The sequence below is a fragment of the Pelmatolapia mariae genome, linkage group LG13 (genome assembly GCF_036321145.2).
Source record: "Pelmatolapia mariae isolate MD_Pm_ZW linkage group LG13, Pm_UMD_F_2, whole genome shotgun sequence".
Classification (NCBI taxonomy): domain Eukaryota; kingdom Metazoa; phylum Chordata; class Actinopteri; order Cichliformes; family Cichlidae; genus Pelmatolapia; species Pelmatolapia mariae.
In genome coordinates, this window is record NC_086238.1 from 18,653,865 (window position 1) to 18,681,649 (window position 27,785).

General features: G+C 43.1%; 3 protein-coding genes and 1 long non-coding RNA gene across 9 annotated transcripts; 2 read left to right on the plus strand and 2 right to left on the minus strand.

Moving 5' to 3' along the window:
* Nucleotides 1-230: 230 nt before the first annotated feature.
* On the plus strand, nucleotides 231-5,298 carry bag3 (BCL2 associated athanogene 3). The gene is made up of 4 exons (XM_063492292.1): nucleotides 231-540; nucleotides 2,316-2,657; nucleotides 2,779-3,123; nucleotides 3,266-5,298. Exons 1-4 carry the CDS (start codon nucleotides 343-345, stop codon nucleotides 4,013-4,015), a joined length of 1,635 nt encoding a protein of 544 aa, XP_063348362.1. The 5' UTR covers nucleotides 231-342; the 3' UTR covers nucleotides 4,016-5,298.
* Nucleotides 3,430-6,601, minus strand: LOC134640481 (uncharacterized). 2 transcript variants are annotated; one of them, XR_010095471.1, is made up of 4 exons: nucleotides 6,505-6,601; nucleotides 3,796-3,941; nucleotides 3,633-3,686; nucleotides 3,430-3,536 (listed from the first exon to the last, which is right to left on the minus strand). It is a non-coding gene; the product is annotated as an uncharacterized LOC134640481 (long non-coding RNA). The 2 variants fall into 2 exon arrangements; XR_010095470.1 differs by lacking the exon at nucleotides 6,505-6,601 and adding an exon at nucleotides 5,912-6,006.
* inpp5f (inositol polyphosphate-5-phosphatase F) lies at nucleotides 5,974-18,087 on the plus strand. 5 transcript variants are annotated; one of them, XM_063492287.1, is made up of 21 exons: nucleotides 5,974-6,408; nucleotides 8,143-8,223; nucleotides 8,652-8,788; nucleotides 9,086-9,121; nucleotides 9,488-9,613; nucleotides 9,781-9,948; nucleotides 10,039-10,095; nucleotides 10,455-10,653; nucleotides 10,821-11,000; nucleotides 11,305-11,372; nucleotides 11,762-11,886; nucleotides 11,995-12,072; nucleotides 12,174-12,294; nucleotides 12,439-12,567; nucleotides 12,961-13,078; nucleotides 13,182-13,380; nucleotides 13,512-13,583; nucleotides 13,663-13,736; nucleotides 13,922-14,050; nucleotides 14,157-14,244; nucleotides 14,387-18,087. In XM_063492287.1, the coding sequence occupies exons 1-21, from the start codon at nucleotides 6,312-6,314 to the stop codon at nucleotides 15,546-15,548; spliced, it is 3,444 nt and encodes a 1,147-aa protein (XP_063348357.1). In that variant the 5' UTR covers nucleotides 5,974-6,311; the 3' UTR covers nucleotides 15,549-18,087. The 5 variants fall into 5 exon arrangements, with proteins under 5 accessions (XP_063348357.1, XP_063348356.1, XP_063348359.1 ...); XM_063492286.1 differs by having other exon boundaries at nucleotides 5,975-6,408; nucleotides 9,763-9,948; XM_063492289.1 differs by lacking the exon at nucleotides 9,086-9,121 and having other exon boundaries at nucleotides 5,975-6,408; nucleotides 9,763-9,948.
* A 197-nt stretch (nucleotides 18,088-18,284) lies between these two features.
* On the minus strand, nucleotides 18,285-27,732 carry mcmbp (minichromosome maintenance complex binding protein). The gene is made up of 16 exons (XM_063491534.1): nucleotides 27,565-27,732; nucleotides 25,548-25,639; nucleotides 25,328-25,468; nucleotides 25,174-25,215; nucleotides 25,002-25,092; nucleotides 24,757-24,885; nucleotides 23,884-24,029; nucleotides 23,658-23,755; nucleotides 23,406-23,581; nucleotides 20,833-20,956; nucleotides 20,612-20,729; nucleotides 20,360-20,525; nucleotides 20,109-20,242; nucleotides 19,254-19,421; nucleotides 19,023-19,111; nucleotides 18,285-18,747 (listed from the first exon to the last, which is right to left on the minus strand). Exons 1-16 carry the CDS (start codon nucleotides 27,620-27,622, stop codon nucleotides 18,621-18,623), a joined length of 1,899 nt encoding a protein of 632 aa, XP_063347604.1. The 5' UTR covers nucleotides 27,623-27,732; the 3' UTR covers nucleotides 18,285-18,620.
* Between the last annotated feature and the right edge of the window lie 53 nt (nucleotides 27,733-27,785).

Sequence of the window (27,785 nt, forward strand, 5' to 3'; positions counted from 1 at the left end):
GTCACTGAGGAAGGTCCACAGTGCCCACTGTGGACATAAGGGTGATTTCTTCTCTGCCCAGACAGGACACTGTGATTTAGCTACAGCAAAGGGGGGGGGGGGGGGGGGGGGGGGGGGGGTTGCGTGGTGGGGTGGGCAAAAAATAAATAAATAAAAAATACCGAGGGTTTACTCTGTGCCTATGTGAGGGGGGTCTACCTGCGACATAACAAATCTGGGAACCCATGCCACTGTATCCAGCGCTGTCCGCCCCCAACATTAACCCTGCTATTTCGAGAAACTTCCAGCCCACTTTTCCACGTCACTTGAAGGAATCTTTAAAGCGTCCGTCGCCCGTATAAAATGTCTCAGTACTCGACAGCCAGCAATATGAACGGCATGAAGACACAGTCACCGATACTGACCATGGCGAGTAATGACAACGACCCTCTCCCCCTCGGTTGGGAAGTAAAAATTGACCCTCAGACTGGATGGCCCTTCTTCGTGGACCACAACAACCGCACCACAACCTGGAATGACCCGAGACACGACACGAAAAAGGTAAAAGAGCGGCGGGATAAAGTTGGTTAGTTAACGGTAACGGCTAACGGCAGTTTCGCCGCTATTTTTTTTTTCTGTCGACGTGCGTCGGTTGTGGTGCATGTTTTGGTTTGTTGCGTTGTTAAAGCGGCAGAAGCCTTTGCGCTACATCACTGTTATATATTAGTCTTGTTGACCGTAGGCCCTGTTTGGCACCGTTGCCTCCCCCTCACGGACAGCTCATAAGCCCATTATAACGGGTGATCAACTCTGATATGTTCCCGAGTCATGATCTAACACTATTATTACTCGATGACTCACTCTGCAGCATGCAAAAGGCTACCCATGATGAGCTCCCCGGCATTTTAATGTGTTTCTTTCACGGTGGAAAACACTGCTGCGACGTCCTGCTCATATTAAACTTTTTCCCTTACAAGGATCGAGGCTGGTCCACTTGCTTCGGTTGTGTACGGCTGTAGCCGGGCGCTGGCTGCCCCCCGCGTATCGCATTCAGCTGTATTAAAAACCGTGTTGTGAAAGCGCACAGGTCTGCAGAGAAAACCCGTGGGCTGAAGTGAGCTTCACAGCCTGCCAGCTGGTAATCTTTCGTCTCAGAGAGAGAGACGCTGTTGTCCAAAGTTAGTGTCCAGAGGAATCTGCTAGAAAGACACAGCTGTTGGGGGATAAAATTGGTGCAACGTTGCTGGCAGCGTGCAGTGTCCCATAGTGGCAGAGGGCAAAGGGTCGTTCACGCCTATTTCATTACTTTAGTCCTATTGGAAGAATGCCACTGATTTACAGATAAATGCAGTGTTTGCTTTGTAGGTGTTTACTTCGGGTGTGTTTCGGGCAGCTGGTACAACTTTTGTCACTTTTCAGTTATGCCATTAACTGAGTGCTGAACTGGCAGACCTGTTGCTTGTACCCGTCCATAGCTGTCATGTGCAGGTGTCTTGTCTAGAGTAATACTAATAGAAAACAAGCGCCTTTCTGCAGTAGAAAATGGAAATTTAAAGCATTGATTTACTAGTCATACTGTAGTACCCAGCCCCATCTTTTAATTACATTTTACCTTTGTATGCATACAAATGTATCCTGGGATTGTATATGATTTGATGAATAAATGTTGCTCAAGAAAGAATTTACTGTGCTATGTGGAAAGAACTCATATATTTGCTTTTTTTTTCAATCAAAGCAAACCACATTTCCTCTCTCTGTAAAAATCCTAATGTTTGGCTGATATTATTAGATCCAAGGATGTGCTAGCTGTTGTTGTTGGATAAGTCAGGACATTCATCCAGGTTATGTTACTCTGATTGTGAAACAATCAACAATAATATTCATCACGGAAACAGCAAGCTGTCTGACGGGAAACGCACCAGAGCCTGTGGGTTCACATATCAAAGATTCAATGAGGTGATACTTTTGGCATCCCTCTGCGAAATTGTGACATTTTAAACTATAACCTCTGCAGTTACCTCAGGACGGAAAACACTTTCCTTTTTAAAATTCCTTAATAGTTTGAAAAAAACATTTAGTGGGACATCGTAAAATGTCCTGTTGTACGTGGACTTAAATGTAACTCTTTAAGTGGAGGAGCTTATAGCTGAATATTTAACATATATAAAAGTAATGTTACTTCTGTTACACACCCTTGAGCAAGAATAGGTTGGGTAAAAATATATTAAAGCACATTTTGTAATCAACCGATGCCTAAAATTTGCAATAAACTACAATAGCAACTGTAATTCATCTGAGTATAAGGTTATATAGATTGCTATATTGCTATGTTTCAGGTTCGAGAAGTGTCAGCAAATGGACCCAACATACAGCCAGAACTAAGTCCTCAGGAGACACAGAAGACCTTTGTGAGGGAGATGAAGCACCCCATTCTTCGCCCAGGTTATGTTCCCATCCCAGTCTTTCATGAGGGTGCAGAACTGAGGCAGCAGCAGCAGCAGCACCCGTGTTATTCCTACATCCAGCCGAGCACTGCACAGAACATCCGGACAGACGGGCGGACACCTTCCCCAACGCCGGTTCTCCACTGCAGGCCTAGATCGCCTTTACATGGCCCGTCAGACAGCTCCTCCGCTGAGCCTGGAAAGACCAGCTCGCCTGTCTCACAGACACCAGAGGTGGGAATTGAGTTTAAATGTGCCACCAGATGGAGTATAATGTTTACAGTAGGCAGAAATGTTCCAATTTTCAAACAACTACTGAATTTTGACTGTTTTAATTTGGTCATTTATTTTTAAGGCTTATACTGTTACGCATCACCAACCTTCACGGCCCAGCAGCACCGGTCTCCAGTCTGGTTATATCCCTATACCAGTGATTCATGAGGGTGGAGGGGGACAAACACAGGTTCAATTAAATCCCTCAGTTTACTCTCAGCGCATCCCTTACCCAGAACATCAGCAGCCCTTCCATCGTCTTCAGACAGATGAATGGCCCGGCTACTCTGCTGCAATGCAGCCCCCCCGGGAACAGGCTTCGCCAACTCTGTTTCCTCAGCACCGCGATACTGCCTCCATTCAGCTCCCTCCTCACATCAGAAGCCAGTCACCTGTTATATCACAAGTGATGGGAGAAAGGCCACAGGTAAATTTACTTTTTCTGTGTATTCACTTGGCGTGTTGTTGTTTTTTGTTTTCTTCAGATATATATAAAGCTTTGATTTCCCTGTTAGCATGCTGTGACCTAGATTTTGACAGATTCCAATAAATTGTTTTTGACTTCTAAGGTTCAGCAGCATATCCTCACGAGAGAGCCGCCACAGAAAATGGAGCAGGAACAACAAAGCATGCAGCAGAAACCCGAGAACACGCAGCTCCCCCAGCCGATGCACACAGAAGCCGACGTCCAAAAGCCTCAGCAACCTCAACACTTCCAGCAGCCTCCACCTCAGCAGCCTCAACACTTCCAGCAGCCTCCACCTCAGCAACCTCAACAGTTCCAGCAGCCACAGCAGTTTCAGCAGGCACCACCTCAGACGTCATCACAGCCTCAGCAACCTGAACAACCACAACACCACAGTTCAGACATCACAGTTCAAATACCTCCAAAACCAGAGCCCCAGGACATGAAAGCATTTCCTCCGGAAGTCCCACCTGGAAAAGTAGAGGCTGGACAAGCTGCTCAGGGTCCCATCCACCCAGGCTTAGCTAAGGTACAGCAGATAGTGGAAAGAGTTGCTAAATTGGAGCAGGAGGTGAAATGCTTTGATGGGAAGAAGAATGATAAGAAATACTTGTTACTGGAGGAGCTGCTCACCAAAGAGCTCTTAGCGCTGGACTCTGTCGACCCGGAGGGCCGTTCAGACGTACGGCAAGCGAGACGAGACGGAGTCCGTCGCGTCCAGACCATACTGGAAGAACTAGAGCAACTGGAGGAGCCGCCAGCCAGGCCTGCCAGTGAGACTGTGATGGAGGGACAGAAAGGAGAGCCCAGCATGAAGGAGAACATTGAGATGACAAAGGAGACATTGCAATGACTGCACACTTCATAAAAAGAGTCAAGAGGGATTACCTGCTGTATATTTGATAGTGGATAAGTCTGCTCTGACTAACTCTCCTCCTCCTCTACCTACAGCATTTGTGGAAGTTGCATGCATTGATTAACAGTGTTGGTATGTCCAGCCATTCAGCACATAATTGATGGTAGCTCAGTGCAATCATGTTTTTTCAAGCCAATGTTGTTGCCTTCTATGTTGTGCCGATGTCTTTATAATAAGACGGCCGTCATGATTATTTGTTGACAACAAATGCCAGGCAAGGGTTAAATAAGAGGCCTTTTTTCAATAAATGGAATTGAAGCATAAGTATTTTCTTAAGAAATGTCATGTGTAATTGCCTTTTGTCTGATCGAATATCATATGAAGCTTTTCACAATCCAGTCGGTACACGTGTTTGTACACAAGTGCAAACGTCGGGGCTTTAAAGCAGAACTCTGCTAAACTGAGTCAACAAGGAAAGCATTTCTCCCCCTTTATCGCCACATGGCCATGTTGGAGCTGCTTTGTCACAGAACACAGTGAATATGTTTATTAGAAGCTGCTTTTTGGTGCATTACTGATTCTGCTGTCTTTGCACTTTGCCATCATTGAATTGTATCATGCTGAAAATCAGCAGCACTTCGTTTTAAGTATATCAGTTAAACGAGTTTTGATTGATGTGTTTGAGTGTTTGTATGTGAATTGGTTTACTCGTTATTTCAAATCATGATATTAGTATTTATATCATTATATGAAGTATTTTGGTACATTAATGAATGTGTAATAATAAATGGAGGGTGAGATGTGTATCTTACTTGAGATGTGAGACAATCAGCACTTGGTGCTAAATAGGAGATGCAGTTAAGAGATTGTCAGAATGTCCTTGTATAACTACCAAAGCCACAATCTGTAATAACACTAACGCACACACACACACACAAATGGCCCTAAAAGCCTTAAAGATGCCAACAGCGATAAAATACCCCCCAAAACACTATAGTCTGTCAGTTTTATGATCACACTGTTTGTGTAGTAATTTATTACTCTAACAAGATTGTAAGCCATCTGCCTAACACTCTTAACCAGAAATTATAGATCGTGGCTTAATGTTGATCACGGTTTATTAGTAGCTTTGATGAAAGAAATTCACGTTGGTATGGCTGAAAATAAAATGACTTTGACATGAATTTTGACTGATGCTTGGGTTCCCAAAGATTCTCAAAGTGTGAGCCTTTTTATTTTACATTTTTATGTTAATCATTTACTCAAGGAGAAGAAAATTACCAGGTAATTGAATTGTATGTATGTATACGTATATGTCCACTTGGCCAGCTACCAAATCAAGCCTGATTTTAATAAACACAAGTATGTGTATCCTCCATTTCCAATGCAAATGTGTCCCATGCCTAGTAGGCAGCTGTCTTAAGTCTGCCTTATTTCCTGCTAAAGACTTTTCCATGGTGAGATTAACAGTTATCACACAGTGTGAGGTCAGCTGCTCCCTCCCTGTTCCCTAAGGCTCACAGTGAGTCATGACTGGGAACATTTCTGCCCTCTTTTTCCTGGATGGGTGTGGACAGTTAAAATGAGCCCTTCACTGATGAATGAGCTTAACCTCTAACATGAGTTTAAGGATTATATTACATTTTTCTGGTGGTTATTCAAGCAGATAACCGCCTAATTTTGAAAGCATTTATCATTCAGATTTAAGCCCAGTACTGGTTTAGCTGTGGTATTGTGCCCTTATATGGTGGCTGGTTAAATAATAACACCTGGGAAATGTGTTGGTAACATTTTTATAGCTTCTTAGTCCTTTAAAGTGTAAATATAAGATTAGTTAACAATTACAGTAATCATATGGTAAACAGTATGACGTGGGGGGTTTATGATCAGTACCTGCACACACCGGTGATGACGGATGTCACGTGTTATTGTTTAGACCAGGAAACTGCCTATTACGTCTCGAACAGCTCACCGCAGCTTCAGCCCGGGGCTCTTTCTCACTCACTGATGTGTAGCCGCCTTCACTCTGTCCAGCATGACCGTGGGAAGGGATGCTACTCCGGTACAGAGCGAGTTTGAGTATCAATATGCGCAGAAGTGGAATAAACAAATCCGACACGCATCCAGCTGCTGCTCCCGCTAGCTCGCTAGGTAGCTAGCTCTAGTAGCACGCGAGCCAGTGGGAAACGAGCTAACCGAGGCTATCGACGGTTAACCGTCGAGACGTGAAGGACCAGGACCGGGCTGTCGGGCCAGCTAGTTGTTTGTTTTTGTGTAACCTGAAGAAACAAAAATGGAGCTGTTTCAAGCCAAAGACGACTACATTCTTCAGAGCGGGGACCGTGCTCTGTGGTGCAGCCGAAAAGACGGGACGATGACCGTCAGACCTGGTACGTAGGTACTGGATGTGGATGTCGATGTCGCTTTTCACTGCTGCAGCCGGCCATTTAACATTACATTACAGTGCCACTAACATTTGGACTTACCACTAAAGTCAAGACGAAGCGTCGTTTTTGCTGGCTTGTTTTAAGCTGACAGCATCACTGTGCTCATTGGTTTTTGTCCCAGTGTACCTCAAACACATCAGCAGCCTTAATCTCTCGTGTCTGAAGCTTATTCAGCTCTGTAATAAACCCTTTGATGATTATTAGATCGAAGCTAATTTACCTGCCTCCGTTAAACACAACAAATGCTTGCTCAAAGATGTTTTTAATGTTTGAAGCATTGATCCCAAGCTTTGAAATGATCGCTCATTTGCTTTCATTTCGACAGTGCCAACACCCCTAACAGACTTCAAACTTCTGACTTTGCTCTTTATGTTACACACTGGAAGGTGCATCTCACTCTTCAGCTTTTTTTTTTTTTTTTTTTTTTTTAGACAAATCTGATATAAAACAAGACAACGAGAAGGTGAAAAAAACGGAAAAGTGATTGATTGAGAGCTGAATTATAATATAATTCTGATATAAAAGTATATAAAGACCAAAATTTAAAGCTAGCATATTGAGTGTTATTGCCAGGTTCTGGCTGTTGAGTCACATAAGCGAGTACTGAATCACTGGCTCAGCTGTGACAAATGACTGGACATGCTTTGATGTTAAATGAATACCAAGGCCTGTGGTATTAACATTTTCCCAGCAGAAGGGAAAGAAAAAGTTTTACGAGAGTCGGCACAAGAGCTGTGCAGGTTGTCCCCTGTGGCAGTTGAAGTAGTATGGTTGTGCAGCCATCCTGAACAGGTTTTTAGTTGCACCACTGTTTCATTATTTAATTGGAAAAAGGGTTTCCGCTCCTCACTGCGTTTCCACTCCACTCTCTCGCACATAGTTAAGTATTTCACTGATAGTACTTTCTATGTGAAATTGTTGTTGTTACTTTTTTTAACTGTTTTTTAAATTTATTTTTAAGTTTTTTAATTTTGCCGTTTTCTAGACCTTTCTTGTGGGGGCCCTCCCAGCCGGTTCCCCCGCACATTAAATTGTCTGGCCTGTGGAACAGGAAGACTCATTGTTTGGGGCAGCTTACAGTTGACGTTCTCCACCCTTAGCCACGCCCTTCACATTTTTCTAATTTCCTCCACTGTAATGTGTAATCTCTTACCAATGCAGACCATTGCATTTTATTTACTGGGCTGACCTTATACACTTGGCCTGGTGTTCGAAAATAAAAAAAAAAAAAAAAAATAGGCAGAGGCTGTCTGTTTATACATCATATCACATTTTATTCAATAAAATGAAAGCAGGCAGACTTTCCTGCAAGTGTATAGCCGTCGTTTTATATGCACGAACAGTGAGAGACCTTACAAGTTTGAGACTGAAAGTCTTCTGCCTGTGAGTTGTCACCACCTTTACACAGCGTTCACATCATCTAGGCTTGAGAGTGTTCTAAGTGTTAATTAAAAAAACAAAAAACAAGTTCCTGCATGTAACAGAGCACCGGCCAACCATGACTGTCGTTTTGTCATGACTACTGTACTTTTGTTTGATTAACTCATATGCAAAACTGTGACCAAAAAAACCAGACAAACTGTGTCTGCAGAAAAATTTTACTTATGGCTTCTTATATGCTGCAGAGCATGTATTACAGCATTGTTGTCGTGTTTCATCTCTGTATTTTTCTTTCAGCCACAGACCTGCTGTTAGCTTGGAACCCAGTGTGTTTGGGTTTAGTGGAAGGTGTCATTGGAAAGATACAGCTTCACACAGGTACGTGGAGCACGGAAAACCTTTGAACATTTCGCAGAGCAGGCACATTCTCGCCAGCGCTTTCCATCTGTGTGTGCTTGGACTTTTGAGCCGCCGAATCATCCGGTGCTCAGGATGTTTCTTATTCACCAGTAAAGGTGTGAAAAGAAATGTGTGAAAGAGCTTTGAAATCTGTGTAGTAATCAAGAGGAGTGAATCAATACTGGCGATCCAATTGATGACAAGCCCCGATTTATTTGATGCCGAGTGTTTTTGTTGTTTTTATACATTCTAGTATAAGCGATATTATTTAAGAGATTTCTTGTGTTAATGACTGGTGTGCAGCTGCTTTCTTCACACATTTTCAGAATGTGAGGAATTTTGCACCCGCGATGCAACTCCCCCACCTTTTTTTTTTTTTTTTTCTCCTTCTCCCCTCCTCTTGACAGATCTTCCTCTCGGCCTCGTGTTAATCCGTCAGAAAGCGCTGGTCGGCCAATTACCGGGAAACCACAAAGTCTACAAGATCACCAAGATCGCCGTCATCCCCTTGTCTGACGAAGAGCCTCAGGAGCTCGAGCTGGAGGTGTGCACACATGCGCTGTTTATTCTGCTCTTTAACTTCTGTTTTAATCATGTTTTCAGTTCCCTGGGCAGTACTTCTAACAGTTAAAGTCCTAAATTGTTATTAATGTACCCAAGAATACACTATATGAGTCAATGTGTGATTCAGCTCTGAGAATGGACTGAGGTGTAGAAGTTGTTTAGATAAGTTTTGTTTTCGCCCACACATATCTAGTTTAAAAAAAAAAACAACCTACAGACATAAAATAACCGCAGCAGACCGCAAAGTACGTTGATTGCTGAGATTTGAGTCTTTCAGGGGAGCTTCGTGGATGGTGAGACAGAATATTTCCAAGTGAGTAATAATGGCGGTGGATTGTTAGCACAATGGCTTTTAAATCTTGTCCACTTGTCCCTTATAGCGCAGAATGAACACGTGTCTCCCTTTGTGCATAGAAATCCTGGTGTGTGCATCAGTGTAGATGTTGGCTTGTGTACAGCAGGCCTGTAGTAGTATTGCTACTATAGTTTACGCTAGTGTCCTGTTTGGCTGTTTTTGTAGAGGTTATCTAATATCTGACATGTGATACCGAATTCACTTTTTTTTTCAACTCTGTCCTCGTCCCATTGAACGTGTTTGATGGTCTAAATATCACTATCATGTTTCGATTTGTAAAGCTGCAGAAATTTGATAGACCATCCTCTTTTCTTTTTTTTCCAGCTTTGCAAGAAGCATCACTTTGGCATCGACAAACCAGAGAAGCTGGCCCAGTCTCCAGATGAGTCCAAGCTGATGAAAACTTTAAGTCAGATCAAATCCAATGTGGCTGTGCCCATCAAGAAAAAGGTATTGTTTTGTTTTACACACAAGCATGGATTATCATCTTTAAACTGATCCCCTACCTTTCCTCACTTTCAAACTAGTGAAGGCTTTAAGTTCTTATAGGATTTCCTTCTTTTGTTGACTTACTTTTTCTTTCCACCTGCCCAATCCAGTATTCCCCTGCTTTCCAGGTCAAGGAAAACAAAGAGAAGGAACGCCTGGAGAGGCGGCTGCTGGATGAGCTGTACAAGATATTCATGGACTCCGACTCCTTCTACTACAGCATGACCTACGACCTGACAAACAGTGTCCAGCGTCAAGGAGACTCTGATAAGTCTGACTTGCCTCTGTGGAAGCAGGTTTGGAGTTATTGAAGTTATTTTATTCTGTTTATGTATACTACAAAGACTCCTTATTGTGACTGACTGTGTTTTTACTCTGTGTTAAAGGTGGATGACCGTTTCTTCTGGAATAAACACATGATCCAGGAACTTATTGACCTTCAGGTATTGAACACCCGCCCCACCCATCTACTGGGAAATACAGAGAGCGTCTGCTTAATGCTGCTTTTCTATTTTCAGGCTTGATTAATTAGAATTAAATGAAAACACTGTTCTCCTGAAAACTGCTTACAGAGTCATTGTATTTTCTGTAAAATAGTCAGCTTAAAAGAGTGTAGTTGGTCATGCTGTTTAAATGTGGCATTTGTATGTACTGATAAATGCCAGGGCGTTATCAAAAGCAGCATGAAAATACTCAAAGGCGGGATGCAAAGTACTTTCTTATCAACCTGGCCTCAAACTAAATTTTAATCTGTCCGGCTATTTTTCTTTTTTCTTTTTTTAATGTCTGTTGAACGTTCCAGGTCCCAGAGGTTGACTTCTGGGTGATACCAATCATCCAGGGCTTTGTGCAGGTGGAGGAACTGGTGGTAAACTACAATGAGACCTCTGATGAAGAGCGGAGCAGCCCTGACACTCCACCAAAGGAGATCACTTGTGTTGATGACATCCATCCTCGTTTCACTGTGGCCCTGATCTCCAGACGTAGCCGCCACCGCGCAGGTAGAGTTTGCCTTAGGGGAGTCATGCTCTGATTCAGTCCAGTTGCATGGGCTGCATCAAGGAATTAAGGCAAATTCTGGTAGCTAGCTGATTTATTGTCTGCAAGTGAAGCATGATCCAGGATATAAATAGTCTGAATAGTCCACATGCATTATTCTCCCCCAAAGGGATGCGGTACAAACGCAGAGGAGTGGATACAGACGGCCATGTAGCTAACTATGTGGAGACGGAGCAGTTGATTCACGTGCACAGCCACACTCTGTCCTTTGTGCAGACTCGTGGCTCTGTGCCTGTCTTTTGGAGTCAGGCAGGGTATCGCTACAACCCCCGGCCACGGATAGAAAAAGGTCAGTAGAGCTCTATCTTGTATTTAGACCTAAACTGATGGTTTCTGACACTCTTTGTGTAGAAATCTTTCCAGTAGCAATGTCTCATGAGGTAGCTTAAAAATTGTAGCCTAGCTTCTCTGTCCTTGCTCTGATTATTTTTTATTTTTTTTTATTTCTTGCATAAATTATAGATTGTAATCAGTAAATTATTTTAACTGTGACTGCCTCCTTGTTTTGCATTGGAAATAACATAAATAACTCTTTCACCAGAATCAATAATAAAAAAAATGTTTTTAATGCATATTTTCACCTGATATTTCAGGAGAGAAGGAGACTATGACCTACTTTGCTGCTCACTTTGAAGAACAACTTAAACTGTACAAGAAGCAGGTGAGTGTTCCTCACCAGAGTGCATACTTGTATATTGCTTAGGCTGTTTATTAAATGCATTTTCTGTTATTTACTTTGGGTTGTGGTGTCTGCAGCTATACATAGTGCTTGCATAACCAGCTTCCTGTTGTAACTAAAACAGAACATCCTGCTAAAGATCAGTGACGTTGCTTGTCAGTAGCTTGGATTATTTCAGATAGTGTTTACAGTAGTGTAGCAGTACTTTTATTTAAGCTTGTGATGAGCTCAGCTGTTGACTTTTTTTTAAAGACTTAAGCCTGTTTCCCAGTTTTCTTTCATGTGATAAAGTTAATATTTAATTTTTCACTCTTCACTGAGCCCAAAAATCTTAAAAATCCAGTGACAGCACTTTTTGGTGTCTTCTTTAGGTCATCGTTAACTTGGTGGATCAAAGTGGGCGGGAGAAGATAATTGGTGATGCATATCTGAAACAAGTCCTCCTTTACAACAACTCTAACCTCACTTATGTTTCATTCGACTTTCACGAGCACTGGTGAGACAGACCCTTTTTACATGAGCATCTTTTACACGAATTTCACAATCTATATATGACCACAGTACATTCACTTCCCCTGTATGGTTCTTGTATCCTGTTTCTCAGCCGCGGCATGAAGTTTGAGAATGTGCAGATACTGACAGATGCCATTTCTGACATCATCACTGACATGAAGTGGGCCTGGTAAGTGTCATGCCACCTGAGCACTACAGCATGATAGGTTTGGTTTCAAAATGTGATTTCTGGGAATGTGTCTTGATTCTGGTTGTGTGTCCTTCTGCCAGGGTGGACCAAGCAGGAGTAATCTGCAAGCAGGAGGGCATCTTCAGAGTAAACTGTATGGACTGTCTTGACAGGACCAATGTGGTCCAAGCTGCTATTGCCCGGGTAGTGATGGAACAACAGGTGTGATTTATTTGTTTTTTTTCTTTTTCTGGATTTTTTTTTGTTTATGATAACTTATATTTTAGAAATCCTGATTATTAAAAAAAAGTCATAACCATTATAAATATCAAGGATTGCATTTTATGTGTTCTTTTCTTCCTGCAGCTGAAGAAACTGGGTGTGATGCCTCCAGAGCAGCCTCTGCCTCTCAAGTGTTACAGGATTTATCAGGTCATGTGGGCAAACAATGGTGACACCATCAGCAGACAGTACGCTGGCACAGCAGCTCTCAAGGTATCTTAATCGTATGAGGTCTGGGATAATCCTACTTAGAAGTGCTGCCCAAATCTGAGTATAGTGTAATGTTTTCCTACTGTAAACTTACTGAACAGCACCTTTTCAGAACCAAATGACACACAGGGAAGCATCTAGTATTCTAAATGTTCTTTAGAAGACTTGACAGAGAGAAAGAAGTGTTAAAAACAGAAACAGTACTTCTCATATATTGTCATATTGGGCAATAACTGTGAATGTGCAAATACACAAGTGTTAGGTAAGCCATATTTAAACAAAAAGGGATGTCACAAATATGGACATAACCTTTTAGCACTGCACTCAGGTCGTCAAATAATGAAATAAAAAAAAGCAGCGTGACGAGTTAAAGGTAACACTTTTGTCCTGTTTTAGGGGGATTTCACCAGGACGGGAGAAAGGAAACTGGCCGGTGTCATGAAGGACGGGGTGAACTCAGCCAATCGCTACTATCTGAACCGTTTTAGGGATGCTTACAGACAAGCAGTGATTGGTATTTGAAAACAAAAAACTACTCATATTGGTTTCTACCCATAGTGTCTTGAAATCAGTCCTTAATTTGCATTTGTTAAAACTCCTTTTGCTTCTGTCTGCAGACCTGATGATGGGCCTGCCAGTGACGGAGGACCTTTACTCCATCTTTAGTAAAGAGAAGGAGCATGAAGAAAAAGAGAAGGAGAGCCAAAGAGGGGCCCAGGAGCAGGTCAGCCTCCTTCTGCAGACCTACATGCAGCTGCTGTTACCAGACGATGAGAAGTTTCACGGAGGCTGGGCCCTCATAAACTGTGACATGAGGTGAGCAAAATGCTGTTCTGACTGTGCGTTGATGCTTAATGGCTTTATGTAATCAGGATATAGCTGAACTATAGTTCCATCGAGGCTTTTCCGTGCTCTTTTAATCACACTGTTCTCTGATCTCCCACCAGCCTCATTGATGCAACCAACAAAGATGAAGATGTGCTGCTGCTCCTCTCTGATAAAGCATACTATATTGCCTTGTAAGTTGAACCTTAAATTTGCGAGAGAAAAACCCCAAACTCTTATATTTGACTTATATGTACATTTATTTCCTCGTAGCTATGATGAAGAAGCAGATAAAGTCAACCAGTACCAACGCCTCATTTTAGAGGGTTTGGAAAAGATCGAAATTGGTAAGAAGTTAAACTCGAAGGAGAAGTGAGAGCTCTTGTAGACTCAGTGAGTCATTCAACACTTCCCGAAAGTGTGCTTAACAGTTTCTTCCGTAACCTTTTAGAAATATCTGTGCTCATTATGATTCATGAAACGGAAGCAAATCACTACAAACGGATATTAGAAGTTGCACTTCGCTTTGCAGGTCCTGAGCCTACTCTGTTCGGGAAGCCAAAGTTCTGCTGTATGCGGCTGCACTTCAAGAATGAGGAAACTAGCGGATACTTTCACACGCTGCGAGCTGCAACGCGAAATCCCGAGGATGATGGGAAAGGTAGGATGTGACTATTTGAATTCTTTAAATAAAATGAGAAAAAGTTGGTTTTACACTTTAAACTGTGCAGATATTGCTTAAGACTTAACACTGTGACATTTCACAGATACATTGCAGTGCATAGCTGAGATGCTTCGCATAACTAAGCAGACTACAGGGAATGACCTGCTTGTGGTTGAAAAGAAGCTGGAGAGGTAAGTACAAATGATGCTTATTAGCATTCGTCTCTGTCGCTCTTTGATATGATTTCAGTGTAATGAAGTTAAACATTCAGGCTGTAGTGCTAACTTTTAGACAGCGGCTAGAGCTGTGACTTAAGTTGCGTGTGTTTTCCAGGCGGCAGAGTAAACCTCACGAGGATATCATGGGGATCCAGAACAAACCTGCTGACCAAGTTCAAGGGAGCTCCGGCCTTGCACAGGGCAAAAGTTTTATCCTCAATAAATTCTCCACTCTAAATCAGAAAGTGAAACAGACCAAGACAAATGTGAACATCGGCCCCTTCAAGCCCCTCGGTAAGCTAGGCAGCTTCTCTAAGCCTGATGTAAAAGTCAATTTTCTAAAGCCAACTATGCATGTCAACCTGTGGAAGTCGGACAGCAGCTTGGAGACATCAGATAATGCTGGCACGGGAGCCCTAAAAGACATTGGTAATGAAAACTATGGACACTCTTCAGATTCAGATTCTTATAATTCAGACCCGGAGCACCCGTGCTCTGGGTCCTTAGAAAATGTGGACTATGTGCTGCCCAGCTGCGGCATCGTAGCATCAAATCCCAGACTGGGCAGCCGCTCCCAGTCCATCGGTAGCGCAGAGCTAAATATACCCTCTGTTATCCGGGTCACGGGCTGTGATGGGAAGCAAGAAAGCTCAACTCACATTAGTGATGACAAGTCTCCCGGGGCTGCCTCAGTGGCTGAAGAAGCCATTCTCATTGACTTTGGTACTCCCATCGATGCCTACTGCCACCAGTTCGTCCAGGATGCACAGACCAAGCCTGTTGAGGTGTTCGGAGAGTTGCCACAAGCTGCCATACCTCCACTCCACAACCCTGCAGTGCCTGTGCATAAAAAGAACCCAGCAGACTCAAACAAGCAGCCAAGCTCAGAGCAGATAGAGCAGGAGGAGCCTCAGCTCCCCAGGCCATCCCAGCTAGACGTCCAATCCTCTACCTCCAGTTCCAGCCTCCTCACTATCCAGAAGCCTAGCTCTGCAGTCTCAGGAGGCTCTCAGAAAAGCGCTTGCTCGCAGGTGGAGGGCAGCCTCGGCCCTTCGCCTGCCGACAGCAACGGCAGCCGAGTGGTGTCCCCCTTTGCCAAGATCAAGAGTTCCATGGTCCAGGTGGCCAGCATGACCCAGGCGGGATTCACTCAGGGCATCAATTTTGCAGTTGCAAAGGTACAGAAGAGCCCCGAGCCAGAAGCTGTCAACGAGGTCCAAGAGAACGAGTTGAAGGCAATGTTTACACAGTGCCAGACCAGGATCATTCAGATCTAGTGCTTTCCTTGTAGCAGCACTTTGGAGTCGTTTGTCATGTATAAACTCCCCGTAACGTAGCGGTAGCAAAAGCTTGCACATGGTGTCACTACTCGGCCAAGAAATGTGCTCTTAAGTTAAACTTGCCCATGTTAATAATGACTTGTACAGAATTGATAAAAATACCCCAAAGCCCATCATAGTAGTTACTATGTTTACGTGCACATATGTATGGGTTACTCTACTTTCGAGAGCACTGAATCATAGATCTTTTGCCATGCAACCTTGCACACTGACTCTCCTCTCTTTTATGGTTTATTAACTAGTTCTCAGATGAATGCTGAATAAATGGCTCAGCATAGCAGTGCACAGTACCTAGGATGACTAAAAAAATATGGCATATTGATAGAAATTTGAGTACTTGGAGGGTGTAATAATTTTCAAAGTCTTAGTGCTCCATCCAACTCTTAAGTCACTCCAGAAATAGTTCTACTATATGATTAGCTCAAGAGACAAACAACCAAGAACAAAGAAAATATTTAGGCTTTTAAACTCGTATACTTCGAGAGTGGTATCCAGAGTATTTCCGTGTGTAAACATGTTATTGTCCTTAGTCCGAAGTTATTTAATTACACACAATGCTCGAGTGTGAGGTTAATAGTAACAACCGATTTTTGACGACGCAGGTAAGCAGTTAGCTGCATGTCGAAAGACCAACTCTGACTTTACTGTAGGATAAACTCATCCTGGTTACTTAATGGCGTTTGTGATCTAGTAATGCCCTTCAGTTTGTAACAGTCGTCGTAGAAACCAACCAAATATCTTTTGTGATTCCCAAAGGACTATTCTGTGTTGAAAAGTACCCTTTGTATAGCTGTCAGAAACTAGCCAGACGACATAATCTATGTAGTAATCCTATGTAATATCAATGTTGTCGAGTGTAACTTAGAAGATATACCGCTGTAGAAATAACGACTACGTAAGAACTTAGAGTATCCTGGTTATTGATATGTACAGTGAGTATTGTCTATCTGTCTCTGAGTAGAGCTGTCTTTTAGGCTTTTTGTATTGATGCTAAGGTGAAGTTTAAAGAGGTATGAGCATTATATTTTGAAAAGAACGCCCAGTACTGTCATTGTTAACCATGAATAACCAGAAACGTCTGGTTGGAGCTGTTTTTGATAGATTTATGTACTGAAATAACTATTCTGGTAATGGTTATAATAATTACCTACACGATGAGGGTTTATTTGAGCTGAATCCTTAGCTTGCGTTATACATTGAAAACTGCATGTTTGACAAAGACAGGCGAGTAGCATATAGTAGGTATATATGCAACTGCACCCACGCAGTTACGAGAAACACTGACGCTTTATGCACTCCCCAAACTTAAAGCATATTTGCCTTAACAGGGAACTAAAGTGGGATTATGTATATCAGGTATTTATGGCAAAATCTACCTTTTTAAGTCTTACATGTTACATTTTGTGTACTGTATAAAAGATATTCAGGGTTGGCGCATGTCATCGGAGCTTTTTATGTTGGGATATCTCACTGTGATAACGGCACATTCATTCTCTGTGGGAATGGGCAGGTTTTAGAATTATTATTATTTTGGTTGTGTTTGTGGTTTACAGTGAATCTGTAAATCAGAGCATCCTGTTGCTGCTGGTGTTTAGGAGCGCTTCCCTTTGAGACCCCAGTTATTTATAATATTGAAGTGTAAACTTTGTTACAGTGTACATGTTTTGTTTTTTCATGTTAATTTGTTGTTAAAAAAACAAATCTACCACAGGATCTTGTTATAGACACCATAAGAAATTATAATAAATCACAGCTGCCCTGTCCTGCTGGTGTCCGTCTGTGATATGAATCTGGCTTGCTCTGAGCTGAGATATCCCAAGATAAACTGTCACATATTTTGTGTTACCTTTGCCTGTTTTTTTTTTTTTGTTTTGTTTCCTCCTTTCTGCATTCGGCTTGCTCACCAGCAGATAAGATGCGGGACACTTGTATATTTTGTCTGATTATAAATGAGACTTGGCTGCTTTTCTAGGTGCTGCTGATGGTGTGTATATGTGTGTGGTGCTGCCAAAGCTTCAAGGTAATAGCTGTGAGGTTTTAACACAGAGGGTAAGCGGTGTTTTTAAACTTCATTCAGGATTGCAAACACTGGGGCAGCTCTCAAGCCTAGAAGGAAACTTAATCCTCCACATTCCTGAAAGAGTCCACAGTGCTAGAGTGTCGGTGTCTTGCTTTTTATATGCAAATGTCGCCAGTTCTAGTCAATCCTGTATTTGCTGGGTAAAATTTTGGTCTTTCCTTCCGTTTTTTCACACAAAGTGCTTTTGCGGTCACCTCTTGATTTATCGTCTGGTGGTTGCCCACTCCCATTGTGGCTGGAGCTCTCCAAGCATTTGATTTGCACTGTTTAAGCACATTTTTCCTGCGTTAACATCGTTTCATCTGGATGTCTGTGTTCATATCCTTACCGACTGTCAGCGTTTTCCACAGTGTACTGAGATTGTATTGTATATTAAAAGTATCCTATTTATTCTTACCTTCTTTGGGTGTGTTACTTGATAACAGGGTCCACTGTACACCTCTTTTTGTTTAGGCAGATATTTCATTGGAATAAAAAGTGACTAAAAGATTGCTGCATGTTTACTGTCAAATGTATTAACAGCACAGCACAGTCGATACTAACTGAGGAAGAAAAATGCACCAGGAGAAACAGTGATCCAGATCTTGTTCCTTTATTTACTTTTTTTTTTTTTGAAGATAGAAAATTGTTGTTTTTTTCTGTAAACAGACCTTTCTGTCTAGTAGAGCTTAACCTCTGGTGTGAACCCCACAAGAGACTTTGAATTTAAGGCAGAACTTCAGTGTGATGATAAACTGCGATGTTAGTGTACATACAACAGTATCTAAATCTTATATGTAGCTCAGCACAGTTAAAAAAAAAAAAAAAAAAAAAAAGTGAATACCTGAACTATATGGCAAATGAAAACATCTTTATTACAAACTGTTTAGATATCAAATAGGAGGAGGGGGGGGGGGGAAGCAAACAAAAGTCATGTCATTTGCCTCTGATCATGGCTCGTTGCCGTTGACACACTTGTGCTGCTCCATCCGGCTCCTCCGCAGCGCCTCGATGTGTTTGGCTCTGAGCCAGCTGTCTCTGGACAGCGAGGTCTGACCCTGGCTCAGAGACAACAACCTACGGACAGATTTGCAGAGAGCCACATCTCAGTTTTAATAAGCTGCCAGTCTGAGACGATCTATGAGATGTACGAGCGAGTTAAAAAAAATAAAAATTGGCTGCGCTGAGGCATGAAGCTATCATCAGCCTGTTTATGGTGCTTTCAGTTTTGATTATAGCTTATTGCTTAACACTAAAAAGCGCCTTAGGGGCTGTTATTATTCTCATGAATGAAAATTAATTAAATGCTACATAAAGGCAGTTATATAAATCACAACTGAATCACAACCCACCTCGCCACAACGAGCATCCTGTGCAGGTCCTCGGCAGATATACTCTGGGGGTCATCCTTCCTCATGTCTACAAAGTCATCTTCAACTGACTGAGTGCAGGAGGAAAAGGAGACACTTAATTCTTGTATGCAAACTTATAAAAAGGGCTGCTCAAACAGACTGGGTACATGAAGAAATAGCTACCATACTAGCTGAAACTCAACTCACTGTAAGTATAAGAGCTTGTCTCACCTTTGTCACTTCATCTGAGATGCTGTAGTCGAGCAGCCGAGCCACAGTCAGGTAGATTCTGAACTTGTTGAGCTGTGATGAGGCCTGAGAAAGCATGTGCATGGTGCTGAGATACTCCTCCAGGTGGGATGGAGTGACCTGAGTCTGCAGGTGTATCTGACAGTCAGACTGTGGAGATAAAGAATAATATTGATTGTGTGCCATAGAGGAAGTCCATATCCAGAAAGGATGTCTTTTTTACTAGGTGTTGCTATGCAAAAGTTTCCCCTGTGTGCTGCATGCCCGCCTACTTTGGCATATTATCAAAACTTCAGAGCACGGCAGACAGGATCAAAGCCTTGGTGACGGTTAAGCATCTGATCGAGCCGAGCCTCCAGCTTCTAATCAGCCAATAGCTGCTCGATGTAAACAGTAAACACAACCATGTAACCATTGTGACTTCTAATGAACCGTGGGAGTTGTTTACAGCATGCTGCCCTTCACTGCTCGCCTAATAGCAGGCCGAGCCTGACGCCTCTCCCGGGATTGTTCCCGTGGCACGCAGCTGCCACCATGGCAACCCATTAGACCAGCACACAGGAATAGCACACAGCACATTCCTCAGGCTGTTCGCAACACAGCGAGACTCTGGTTAAAGCCGCCGGCTTGAAGGGCTGGCTGCGGCCGACCGATGTCAGCTGAGACGACAGCGTGACGCCGGCTGGAAACAACCACCAGCGTCTGACACGGCTCTGCCTCGTGAGACACCGGAGGAAACCGAACCCCTCCCCTAGCCGTAGCCGGGGGTGGGGAGCGAGGCGAGGGTGCTGGGAGGGATCCGCGATGGGTGGGAGTGAGCTTTCACTGCGTTCTTACCGGCAGCAGCGAGCGGCCCTCTGACGCGATGAGCACGTTAATATTGCAGGGGAATTCCATCTGATGGTAGTTAAAGTCATAATCAACCTTCTGCCACGAGATTAGGTTCCCCAAGGCCGTGACGTTACGCACACCTGCAGCAACAAACACAACAGAGTAACAGATCCAACCCAGTTCAGTCACAAGGACAGGAAAAATGGCGGCGTTTGAGTCCTCGCTGTCGACCTCTTGTGGTTTTCTAGAAGACCCACCTGTTGTGTCCAGCTGTCCCTGCTCCAGCTGCGTTTCATCTAGGTAGAGGGAAGTGTTTTTGGCCAGCTGCAGGGCGCCGCTCACCAGCCGGTTTGCCACATAGTCCTTCTTAGGCACCAACCGCATCTGGTTCATGTTCTGGAGGCTCATGCCCAGGTAGTGTGACTGCAGGGGAAACAATGTTGAGTGTGTCTCAGTTCATCCAGATATAAACCAAGCAGTACCTGCGACCGATTGCGCTGATAACTCACAGAAGGCACAAGCTGCTGGATGATCTGATAAAGGCGCTCAGTGTATGAGGCAACAGTAGGACAGCCACTCATGTTCAAGGTAAACTTGCCCAGCGGGAGGACGTCCCGTCTCACGTACCTACAAGAAAAATAAAAGTGTGCTGGCGTTAGTTTGAAACCATCAAATAAAAAATAACCAAAAAAATAATAATCAGGAAGCTCACATACTGAACTTTACGTACACGTTAGAAATGAGATGCAGAATGAGGTACTCGGCTGCAAGAGCATCACCCAGGAGGACATGAGTCAAGTATGCGAGAAGCTCTTCTCTGACAGAGGGCATCTCGCTCAGGGTCGAAGCTAAAACTGAGGAAGAAAGGACAAAGAATCAACTCAGCTCCAGTCTGAACCAATCGCTGCATTGTTCCTCTTATTAGAAAGCTTTTCAAGGCAAATGAACTTCAGTTTAATGGGATTGTTTTCCTGCTTTATTTTAATACTTCTCACACTTCATTAAACATTCCTACAACACTGATGGAACAAGTCGCCCTGCTTAAGCGATATTATTTACTATGCATGAGATCTGACAGTACATCTGTCCTGTTATCTTCTTTGATAATTACTGAAGCGACTTCCTTGATATCCATGCACACTTTAGTAAACACCTCAGACTGTTTTTAAATGGTGTGTTATAAATTAAGCTGTGTGAAAACTCAGCTGTCGGAAGTAAAGTACACAGTAATCCTGTCAGAAATGTCCATTTATCATAAGCAACCAAATGAATGAGTTACTGCTGTGCATCACATGCTTAAATGTGCAGAAATCTCTCACTTGGGAACACTTGTGGGGAAATGTCTGATGCTACAGAAACTAAACTTCAGCTCTTGTTAATGTTTTACTAAAACCTAATGGAATCATTACTTTTGAATCTTGCTAACCTGACCTGGACTGTGTTCATGGACATAAAAACTGTAGAGAAAACTAAGAGGAGGAAAACTGAGCAGAAATGAGAAAGACTCTGTGAATCTGTTGAGGTCTGTTTCAGGCTTTGACAACTAGAGTCAAAGGAGCGGTGTGTTTTCAGCTCTCTGTGACTTTTAATGGGCTAGCGCTAAACTTTAACCAATATGGAAAACAACTACAAAACAAAACGTCCACATATTTACAGACATGTAAGTGTATTGCTTTCCCCCCACTAGTTCCAGCCTAGAGCCCATCTGATCTAAGACTTTAAAGACAGATACCTATACTGATATTTGGCGATTTAAAATTTTTAAAAATTACATTTGATTAGATGTTTTTTCTTCAAACCACATGAAGCATGACAGATTTCCCTGACCTTTGCTTGTTATGTGTATTTATTTATTTACTCATTTACACTCTGCCCGACTGCACCTTTCAGCTGGTCATTGTGTTTGCATTCAAAACATCTATTGCCAAATTAGTTGCAGAGTGCCCTCTGGTGGACAATTTACACAACAATAATACACCACAATTGAAGGGTGTTTCACCCATCTCTTCTTTACTTTTTCTACTGTCAGTCGTTATTGATGTCAATATTAATATCAGCCAATAATATCAGCCTGTTGGGCTCACGTCTAACCTAGTGAGGCCTTCTGCAAGAATCTTTGCAGAGCGACAAAACCTACACAACTGCCTTACGTCCATTCCAGTACTTTCAGCAAACACCCTCCAGGAGTTTGCTGACATTTGTAAGTCATCATAATACTAGGATTATTTTGTCTTATACTGAGGTGATGATTGTTATTCAAGTGCAATTTCACTTCTAAGGAGCTGCACATCAGGTTCAGATTTTTAGATTACAGATGTTATGGAGAACACGAGGATCAGAGAGGATTGCATATCTGAAAGGAGCTTATAAGTTAATTTTTAACCTCTTTATTTAAAAACACGATTTCCAGACTACCCGTAATCATTCTGATAGAGAGTGAGTTCGTTTTAGCCAAAAGAATCTCTGAGCAAAGCAAAAAAAAAACACAGACCATGTTATCGCGTTATGCTTATCCAATTCAGATGGGGCTAGAGGTTGTCCCAGCAGTCACCGAGGAAGACAGGGGTCACTGTTTTAGGGCTAACACACAGATACACAGAGACCCCCTTTCACTCTTACATCCACTCCTCACACCAATTTAGAATCACCAGTTAACCTAAGGAGCCCGTCTTTGGACTGCGGGAGAAAGCAGGAGTACCAGAAAGAACCCACCGAGCTACACGGAGAATATCCTGAGTGTTAGATTTGACCCCAGGCCCTTTTTGCTGTGCGGCAACAGTGCTAAAAGTGCACAGAAATTAAGGATTCTCATGCTTCCTCCAGCACAGAGGACGGCTGAAGGAGGCTCTGTATCACTAAGGTATTGCACAGTCACCGCAAATAATATTTATGTAGTCAAAGCAGTTTAAATGTGTCGCCCACATTGATTCATCATTAATAACTGATGTGTCTGAAGCATCGGGTTATTTAATTAATGTTTTTTTCATACAGTTTGAATTCATCTCTCCAGGGGAATGAAGTCAAACTTGCCAAAAGTGTCTCTTCTTCAAGCTGTCAAGTGAAATCTAGACAACCCCAGTGCTCAGGCTTATTTAGCAGAATGCTATGTAAATGAGATTACATTCAGCTATCTCATTTACATCTGTGAAAAAAGAAAAAAAAACCCTGCTGTGATACTTATTTTTGTAGCAGGATTATGAAATATTTCCCTGGATGCTTACTGGCTTATGATTGGCATGTAACATACACGAGGAAAAAGAATGAAGAAACTTGGAGGCCTACTACTCTACTGTTTGTCCTTACAAGCACTGTTGTCCTCCGAGGTGGCGGCAGAGGGCAGCAGGGGGTTGTTGTGCTGCAGCTGCTTGGCGTAGAGCATGTGGAGGCGTGGAACGAGCGAGGCTGGCGGGCAGTGCACCCTCTGCTCCTCCGCCGTCTCCATGCACTCCGTCGGATCCAGCAGGCTTGAAGAGGCGTCTCTGTACGGAAACGTCAACAATGAGAAACAAACCGAGCAGATCAGGGCAGAGAGGAAAATCAAAGTACGTGTCTTACTTCTCGTCGGCTAAGGCGCTGAGAGCGGGACTGACGGAGAGGATCCCATAGACCTCAAGCATGTCGTTCAGTTTGAAGCTGTCCCAGTCCTCATAGACCTGCCAATGATACGCACATTATAGCATGTGTTGTAAAACTCTTCTCATGATAGCTGTATAGTCTCTAAAATCACCTCTTTGTTCAAAACGGTTCAGTACTGGAAGAGGAATAAACTGACACAGCACACCTTGACTAGGCAGGAAGGCCCTTTCTCTCCCGGCAGGGGGAAGTTGAGGTCGAGGTGGGAGGCAGATGTCGTCTGGCTGGAGGGAGCTTCTGTCTCCTGCCGCTTACAGTCGCCGTTGCCGTGATGTTCTGTGGGACTCTGAGGACCTGCAGCGAGGAAAAATAAAGCCATGCTGATAAAGTTCGTCCTTGACTACGAGATCTACAGATGAGGACAAATTTATTACCCCCTAGGAAATTTAAGCTCTTGTCAAAATTTTCCCCAAGTGCTTTTTAAACAGAGCAAAGGATTTTCAACATAGCATTTCTAAGCATGCCATTTTCCTTTATAAAGCACAAGTTATTTCTATTTACACAATAATGCAAGGAAAAAATTAGGCCAAAAACAAAAGAAATGAGTTTAGACGATGCTCACGAGGCAAGGACGGATCCACAAAGTTATCAAAGCGTCCTTTACTGTGTCCACATAGTACAGGACGCAAGACACTCATAAACATCTTAGCCCAGTCAGGGCTGTAGTTTCAAAGAAGACAGTCGCTAGGACCCTGCACAGGAATGAACTGTGAGGTTGCAAATCAAGAAAAGCTCAACTTCTGCTGAAGAGACACCTTCATGCAAGACTGAAGTATGTTAAGAACAACCTGGAGAAAGAGTATTCAAACTGCGTCTTTTAGTCAAATGAGAAGAAACTAGAGCTCTTTGGCCACAGAGATGCTGCTTGTGTTTGGATTTACTATGACAGTAATGACACAATAAAATGATATAATGTAACTGATCAAGAGCAGCTATAAGTTGGACCTCATGCTAACACTCTTATTCTGACCAACAGTAAATTGGACTTTATCGAACAAATGCCGACTATGAACACTCGTACCAGCGTGCGCTTCCCTCTGCTTCTGTGGCTGCGTGTCCATGTCGTCGTCTTCCTCGTAGCTTCGTTTCTGTCTGCTTGGCACGTACGAGGTGGAAGGCACCACTCTTGCTTGGCTGCTGTTGGCATACCTGTGCAACAGAGTTAAGGACAACTCGGAGCAGCAGATCACAAGATAAAAATGCACATTTCACAAATGCCAGCTGCCTAAAGAGCGATTCTGTGTGGTCTTTGACAAGCTGAGGATATCTCTTTGACCCAGGGGTTTTCTCCGGGGATTGGCACACAGTAGAAAGTCTGTCGCTCTGCAGTTACTGTGTTTTTAGAGTTAAAATCCACCTGCAGATAAAACACTCGTTAACAAACAAGTTGGAGCTAAAATGAGCCATCTATAGCGAATGAGTCTTTGAAGAGACTCACCCCGCATTCTGTCACGTCTTTATACTTCCCACATCGCAACGTCTGTGAAAGAATAGACAGAAAAAAGAGGATGAAAGATGAAAACAGCTAAGAGATTATCAAAGGGCTGCACTCATACCAATAACAGCAAGCGAGAGGATAAAGAAGTGCGTACTTTAGCCTGTGTGGCTGGATCGACAGTCTCATAGACTCCCATGTAGAACTCTGGATCAAACATGTCTTGGATGAAACAGCGAAATTTCACGAGGCTGTTGGGCTTCAGGTAATGCATGGGGATGTCGTTGAGAGATGGGACCTGCATCAAAGTGTGCAGAAACAGATTAGGAGCCTGACATTCGTGCACATGTTTTTGTTTAAAGTGTAATTTGTATTACCAAGGTGTGAGCGTCCTTCTCTTTCAGTCGATCTTTGAAGAACTCCACGGCTCTCGCCTCCCAGCCAGAGTTTGGATTACTCTGGGAAGCAGCTGAAATATCAAGAAGGCATAATTTTATTGGCAAATCAAAACTCAAAGTTGGATAAATGGTTGTTGTAGAGCAAAATTAGCTTAGCTGGGCTGCATTAGATAAAAACGTTCCCTTTCAAGACTCACTCAGTGTCTCACTATGGAAAGCACCCTCTGGTGTGAGCAATCATGGGAGCTCCACTACCACCACAGACCAATCCCCCAACCCCTTATAAATGCCCCTGTCCCCACACCAGGCATTTTCAAAGTACATCCTCGCAAAGATCAAAGGTGCTCCTCCCACTTGTTTAACCTTTTGCGTTCAAAACTGTCTTAATTTTTTATGGCACTGATTCAAAGTCCTGGAAAGATTCCTTGGAGATCTTTGTCAATATTGACGTGCTGCAGACTTGTCAGCCATGATGTAAATCTCCCGTTCCACCACAGGCTGATGTACACTGTAAATGGCCTGTAAATTTGTATAGCGCTTTACTTAGTCCCAAAGCGCTTTACACTACATTCAGTCATCCACCCATTCACACACTGGTGATGGCAAGCTACATTGTAGCCACAGGTGCCCTGGGGCACACTGACAGAGGCGAGGCTACCAGACACTGGCGCCACCTCTGACCACCACCAGTAGGCAACGGGTGAAGTGTCTTGCCCAAGGACACAACGACCAAGACTGTCCAAGCCGGGGCTCGAACCGGCAACCTTCCGATTACAAGACAAACTGCCAACTCTTGAGCCACGGTCACCCCCACACTGTGGTCATAAAGGGAATAGACATGGTCAGAAACAACCCTCAGTTTGGCTGTGGTTTTTAAATGATGCTCAGCTGGTACTAAGGGGCCTAAAGTGTGACAATAAGATATCCCTCACACATCATTACACCACCAACAACCTGAATTGGCGATACAAGGCAGAACGCAGCCATGATTTCATGTTGTTTATGCCAAATGTTGATCCTACCATCCAAATTCTGCAGCAGAAATCAAGTGTTCTGCTGCTGTAGCACATCTGCCTCACGTTTTGACATGTTGTACATTTACAGATGCTCTTCTGCATATCCTGATTGTATCAAGTAGTCATTCGAGTTACTTTGTTGCGTTCCTATCAGCTCAAAGCAGACAAACCATTCTCCTCTGATCTCTAACATCATCAAGGCATTTCCACCAGACAACTGGTCCTCACTGGATATTTTCTCTTCTTCTGACCAATTTTCTGTAAGCCCTAGAGATGGTTATGTGGGAAAATCCCAGTATATCAGCAGTTTTTGAAATACTCAAAGCAACTTGTCTGGCACCAACAACTATACCACATTCAAAGTCAATTAAAAACACATTTCATCCAATTCTCATACTAGGTCGTCTTGCCCATGTCTGCGTGGTTAAATGCACTGAGTTGTTGCCATGGAACTGCATATATTAGAGAGATTAGATATATGTCTTACTGAAGAGTTCAACAGATGTACCCAATGAAGTGACTAGTAAGTGTATAAATGTAATGAAGAGCAAAGAAGTGAGACAGGGTAAAGAGAAAACCTGTTATAATGTGGGGGTGTGGAAGGAAAAAAATAGATAAAAGAGTTACTAGAAATACATGATGTAACATTTCTAAAAGATATAAGCAACTTTTATTAATCTTAAATATAACCGCCCCACCAGTGACACGTAAATGTCAGTCCTTTAAGATTTTAAGGAATATGTGGATTTTTCCGCTTATTCTTTAAAATCCGTCTCCGTCTTGATGTGCGGCACTGGCGTGTGTACAGTTACTACACGAAAAAGTGTAAGACGTCATTTGCTTTTTCGAAGAGAAAGAAAAAAGAAAAAGAACCCACACACAGCCAACTGCAATGTGCAAAGTTGGCATGGTACGTAGTCAGAGAGCTAACTAGCTAGGTTCACGCGTTAGCCCTACAGAGTGAAGTTCCGGTGTCTTACCAAACATCCCCTCAACAACACCAAGGGGGTCGTTAATCCAGTCATGTGTGGAAGGCATGGCTTAGGTGGTGATAAAGGTCCGGAGATTAGAAAATTTATCAAAGTAAAATCACAGTGAAAACACCAGTTTGTTGACTTTCCCCATACACTGGATCGCTGAAGTGAAGGGCGGGAAATTTGCGTCACCAGACGCAGAGCGTAGTGGGTTTGTTTTGGGTACG

Bases quoted from the DNA above. Each gene is read 5' to 3' on its own strand.
- mcmbp (XM_063491534.1), bottom strand. From the start codon at position 27,622: ATGCCTTCCACACATGACTGGATTAACGACCCCCTTGGTGTTGTTGAG. The intron at 25,093-25,173 runs GTGAGTCTCTTC...TTTTATCTGCAG, and splicing joins AAGACGTGACAGAATGCGGG to GTGGATTTTAACTCTAAAAA. The intron at 23,756-23,883 runs GTGTGCTGTGTC...TATCATTGGCAG, and splicing joins GGCCTTCCTGCCTAGTCAAG to GTCTATGAGGACTGGGACAG.
- inpp5f (XM_063492286.1), top strand. From the start codon at position 6,312: ATGGAGCTGTTTCAAGCCAAAGACGACTACATTCTTCAGAGCGGGGAC. The intron at 12,073-12,173 runs GTAAGTGTCATG...TCCTTCTGCCAG, and splicing joins ACTGACATGAAGTGGGCCTG to GGTGGACCAAGCAGGAGTAA. The intron at 12,295-12,438 runs GTGTGATTTATT...TTCTTCCTGCAG, and splicing joins GGGTAGTGATGGAACAACAG to CTGAAGAAACTGGGTGTGAT.
- bag3 (XM_063492292.1), top strand. From the start codon at position 343: ATGTCTCAGTACTCGACAGCCAGCAATATGAACGGCATGAAGACACAG. The intron at 541-2,315 runs GTAAAAGAGCGG...GCTATGTTTCAG, and splicing joins CGAGACACGACACGAAAAAG to GTTCGAGAAGTGTCAGCAAA. The intron at 3,124-3,265 runs GTAAATTTACTT...TTGACTTCTAAG, and splicing joins TGATGGGAGAAAGGCCACAG to GTTCAGCAGCATATCCTCAC.